The sequence below is a fragment of the Elephantulus edwardii genome, unplaced genomic scaffold (genome assembly GCF_000299155.1).
Source record: "Elephantulus edwardii isolate Elephantulus edwardi_28Jun2011 unplaced genomic scaffold, EleEdw1.0 scaffold00239, whole genome shotgun sequence".
NCBI lineage: Eukaryota > Metazoa > Chordata > Mammalia > Macroscelidea > Macroscelididae > Elephantulus > Elephantulus edwardii.
The window spans coordinates 981,772-987,255 of NW_006399989.1; the positions used below are offsets into that span (position 1 = coordinate 981,772).

At 39.2% G+C, this 5,484-nt stretch overlaps 1 protein-coding gene across 1 annotated transcript in view; it reads left to right on the top strand.

Annotated features, from left to right (window-relative positions):
- PHF8 (PHD finger protein 8) overlaps positions 1–5,484 on the top strand; it is a 213,742-nt gene that overhangs the window by 170,340 nt on the left and 37,918 nt on the right. The window contains exon 19 of the mRNA XM_006898883.1: positions 2,616–2,711. Within this exon, the coding sequence (XP_006898945.1) occupies positions 2,616–2,711 (96 nt within the window). The remainder of the gene's footprint in view (positions 1–2,615; positions 2,712–5,484) is intronic.

A 5,484-nucleotide genomic window follows, 5' to 3' on the forward strand; every position in this document is an offset into this window, starting at 1 on the left:
AGGGGAGGAAAGCAAGGGACTAGGGGGGTAAGGAGCCCAGGGCTTGGACACTACCACCAAGAGGTGGGGGCGGGGCTTGGCCACTGCTGGTTGTTTATGCAGCAGCACCCTGTGTGTCGGGGGTCACACTGGTGCGGGCTGCAGGGGTGTCACACAGTGCTGGGTAGTCTTTGCTCCTCTGGAGTTCCAGGGTGGATGGCTGACTGGGTCTCTTCCCGGCCCGTCTAGCAGCGGAACTCCGTCTCTGGCGGCGGAACTCCGTCTCTGGCGGCGGAACTCCCGCCATAATTTTTTGTTGAAAAATGGACAGCTTTGAAAGCATAATGCAGTAATGTAAAAACCTAAATTTAGCCACTTTTCCCATTAACCAATGCTTTGATTGCTGTCAGTTTGTTAGATTTGCATCTCTGAGTTTTTGCCAGCTCTAAGATTGCTTCAAGGGTGGATCAGAAACTTGAAGCTCCCTTCTCTCCCATTTTTTAATATTACTTTTCTTCTTTTGTTTTAATACACATGGCCTAGTGGCACGAAACCACACTGCAATCCCAAAGGCACACGTTTTAAATCCACCAGCTGCTCTGCGGGAAAAGGATGGGTAGTCTGCTCCCATGCTTAATTGCCTCTGAAAACCCACTGGAGGGTCAGCTGTGAGTTGGTTCTGACTCAATGGTACACACAACAAATGTATGTGTTTTCTTTCAATACCTGGATTTGATTATTAAATATACTTAGCCCCCATAATATAGGGAGAATAAGGCATTTACCTTCAAATGGAATACCTTCTCAATCCTCACAACCACTTTGCAAAAGTAAGTGATATGTGTTACTTAAGTGTAATTGCGTGAAGAAACTGGGACTCAGTGAAATTTCTCTAGATCACAAAATTGTTGGATCAGTTTAGGATTTCAAACTAAACACCAACAGGCATTCAGCTATTAGGGATAGGACCTTCCTAAAAGAACTATTACTGTCCACTACTGTAGCATCGACCCAACCTGTAGCAACTGTGTAGGACAGAGTAAAAGTACCCTATTGTATTCTCTAGGCTATAAATCTTTATGGAAGCAGACTGCCTCATCTTGGTCCTATGGAATTACTGATGGGTTTGAACCACCAACCTTGTATTTAGCAGCAAAATGTCTTAACCACAGTACTGCAAGAGGTTCTACTAGTAGCTAGTAGACATTTGTTTCTAGGAATAGTGAACTTTTACTTTTTTTTATTTAAGAAATTAAAGTCAGATATTTTACATCTTGTCCAAGGAGAAACCCTAAAAAAAGTCAACTCATTTCCTCACATTCTGGAAATAGAAAATGAAATTCCTTTGAAGTAGAATTCTAAGAGTAGAGAGGATATAGGAAGCTGGTCACTAAGAGGAATAGGAATTGAGGAAGTTTTTTCTTTCCCTTTATATCTCATCTGTGTTGTAGAGTAGACCCTGTTTTCCATTAAATCTTATATTTTGTACATGGACTGTGAAGTGATAAGACTGTATGTATGTTTGTATTGTTGTTTAATGCCGTCGAGTCGTAGACGACTCATAGCGACTCTATGAACGAACAGCCTGAGCACTGTTTGTACATAGAGTTTCCGGAGGCAAGCCATTTTGGAAGTGGATGCCGCTCCTGCTTCCAGGCTTGATTTAGTCGGGAAGCTCCAGCCAATACTGTCCACCATGGGTGCCTATTACCACGATTGGCACATCACTGTCACAGGCTTCAGCATCACAGCAACCATGAGTTACCTCTGTACAGCAACGCACAGACCAGTGCTATACAACCTAGAAGAATGTTTGACAGGAAGACAATTTGAACCTGGCCAAGGGCCACAGATGAAAATCACCCACCTTCGGCATGGTAGCACAGCTTCCTTTCCACTAGGCCAACGTAGCTCTCTCTTGATCGTCGTCATTGTTATTGTTGTTTAATGCCATCGAGTCCTAGATGACTCATAGTGACCCTATGAACGAACAGCCTGAGCACTGTTCGTACATAGAGTTTCCGGAGGCAAGCCATTTTGTATTAGATGAGAAAATTATATGTATGTGTATTGTTATTGAGAGCATTCAGTGCCCATAATTTGTTCCTAGTTCAAACCGAATAGTCTTTTTGTTCTCTTTGTATAACTAATGTATGAACTATTTCTTTATGCATTCAGCTTAAAAAATTTTGCTGAATTTTTGAGATTTACTCATATTTACTAAGCATTGTATTAGGCTTCATTGGTATAAAATAAAATAGTGTACATCTGCCCTCTCAGTAAATTGTGGAATGCACAGGATGCTGTTGAAGGTCCAAAAATAAAGGAGTGGGGTAGAATTTCTTGTAGGAGTTGAGTCAAGATATGATTTTTAAAGAATAAGTAATTTATGAAATTATTGGTTAAATGGATTTTAAGGGAATGAATTGGGGTTAAGTGAAGCCATAATAAGGACATTTGCAGAAATGGCAAAAATTCATGAAAAGTGTATGGCATATTCAGGGATTCCTGCAGTTTAAAATGGATTAAATAAATGGTACACTTGTGAGGGAGTTGGAAGAGCTGAGGTAGTTATGATTCTGTCTTCACCATTTTTATTGAGATCTCAGTAACTCTACTTTTCCCAATTTATACAGTCTATCCATCTCTCGAGTCTGATGATGATGATCCTGCTTTGAAATCTCGACACAAGAAAAAGAAGAATTCAGATGATGCTCCATGGAGCCCTAAAGGTGATTCAGTGTTCTGTGTCCTTTAAATTTTGTGAGGATAGTCACAAAATAATAGGCTAAAGAGTAGGAAAGATACTTACAATAAGAATGCCTGGTTCTGTTATTCATTTATGGTTTTTTAGCATATGTTTTAGGAGGTAAAAAGCATGCTGTTTCTGCTATTATATAAATTGAGATGAAAGGAAGAAAAGACGAGCATATTTCAGCAAACTGCAACTAATGATTCAGAGAACATTCAGATAAAATCATCCCAGCCTTCTGATGATTAAAGGAGGGAATTTCAAGCTCCACAGGATCCAAGAGTCTAAACTGTAACCTGTATTGACTTAAAGGCCATCTCTGAGCAAAGAGGGAGGAATGATACTGTGTTGAAAATATGGCACTGAGAGGATGATAAAAGAATTTTCTTCATCCCATTGACCAGATGGTTTTTGTTTAAATGGTGTATCAAAGCAAACCCAAAGGCAACACCTCTCTCTATGGTGGTTCAAATCCAAAAGCAGTTCTGAGGGAGAGGGATGGGCAATCTCCTGTATAATTGATAGCCTCAGAAATGCAATTTAGGGTTAACTATAAATTGGTTCTGACTCATCAGCAATGAGTTAGTTTGTTGTTTAACTAACCAAAAATTGGTGACTTGAAATAACAGCTGACTGTTTCTCATGGTAGATTGGCTAAGCTGTTATCATTTTTTTTTCTGTTATCTTAATCTGAGACAGTTTGCTTATTGTGTTGTTTCTGTTGTTAAGCAACTACAACTCATAACAACCCTATGAACAATAGATTGAAACCTTGCCCGGTCTTGTCCTTTGTTGCAGCCACTGTGTCAGTCCATCTCATTGAGAATCTTTCTCTTTCTTGCTGAGCCTTTATTTTTTCCAGTATAAAGCCTTTTTCCAAGTACTCATGCTTCCTGACAACATCCCCAAAGTATATAATATGAAGTTTTACCATCCTTGCTTCTAAAAATCACCCTGGTTGCACTGCCTCCAAGGTAGATTTGTTCCTTATTTTTGCAGTCAATGGGATGTTCAATAATCTAAAAATATCTCCTTCAGGTGTCTGGGACCTAAAGTAGAATAACTGTAATCTCTGTCTATGTAGTCTCTCTCTTACCTACCAGGAAGCAAGCCGGGGCTTTTACAACTGGGGCCATAAGTGGGGCCAATAGCAAGAGAGCAAAGACACAATATGCAAGCATTTTCCAACCTTTGCTTGTATTCTGTTTGCTATTATCTCATTGACCAAAGCAAGTTACATGATCAAACCTAGATTCCAAAGGTAGAAAAAGAAATTCTACCTCCTAAGCAAGAAGCTTTAAAGTTACATTGAAAAGGGGTATGCATCGAAGGAGGTATTAACAAATTGAAGCTTCATTACTCCAACCTACAACATAGAGTACTGGAATCTCAGTACTTCGGGTTTCCCAAGAAATAGTCTACTGCTTTTACCTAAACTTATTTTGGCCTTTCTGGTGTTTGTTTCATGTTAGGTTACAACAAATGTGGGGTTTTTGTTGTTTTTTCCCCATATAATCATTCACAGATATTTTGCTTTATAATCTTCATTGTCATTGATTAATGTAATTAGTTATGATGTCAGATCAACCTGTTATTGTGTCTTGTCTTTCCCTTCATCCAACTTAGCTATTTATTTATGTTTACTAACTACTCATATGCAAGTTCAAGCTGAAGTTAAGGAAAATTAAATCAAGTCCACAGGAACCAAAATCTGACCTTAAGTCTGTCACACTGGAATTTCAAAACCATCTCAGGAACAGGTTTGAGGCCTTGAGCACCAATGAATGTAGACCAAATGAGCTCTGGGAGGATATCAAGAAAATCGTCCATGAAGAATGCAAAAGATCATTACAAAGGCTGAAGAAGAAGAAAAGATTAAGATGGATGTCAGATGAGACTCTGAGTATTGCATTAGAGTGCCAAGAAGACAAAGCAAAAGGAAGAAACCAAGAAATCAAAGAGCTGAACAGAAAATTTCAAAATGCAGCTCAGACAACAAAGCAAGATACTATAATGAAATGTGTGGAGAGCTGGAGTCAGAAAATCAAAAGGGCTGAACTCACTCAATGTTTCTTAAGCTGAAGGAGTTGAAAAACAAATTCAAGCCACGGGTGGCAATATTTAAGGATAGTCTGGGTAGAATGTTAAATGGTTCAAGAAATATCTAAAGAAGATGGAAAGAGTACAGAGAGTCACTGTATCAGAAGGAATTGGCTGACACAGAGGAATTTCATGAAATAACATATGAGCAAGAGCATATGATGATGAAGGAAGAAGTTCAAGTTGTTCTGAAGGAATTGGCAAAAAAACAAGGCTCCAGGAGTTGACAGCATACCAATTGATTTATTTAAACAAACATATGCTTCCCTGGATGTGCTCATTAAGTTGTACCAAGAAATCTGGAGGACAGCCAGCTGGCCAACTGACTGGAAAAGATTTTGTTCCTATTCCAAAGAAAGATGACCCAACAGAGTGCGGAAATTATCGAACAATATCGTTAATATCACATGCAAGCAATATTCTGCTGAAAATATCCAAAAACATTTGGAACAATATGTCAACAGTGAACTGCCAAATGTGCAGGCTGGATTTAGAAGAGGTCGTGGCACTAGGGATATTATAGCTAATGTTAGATGGATCTTGGCAGAAAGCAAAGAATAGCAGAAGAATGTCTATCTGTGCTTCATTGACTATGCAAAGGCTTTTGACTGTGTGGATCACAACAAGCTGTGGCTGACTCTGAGAAGAATGGG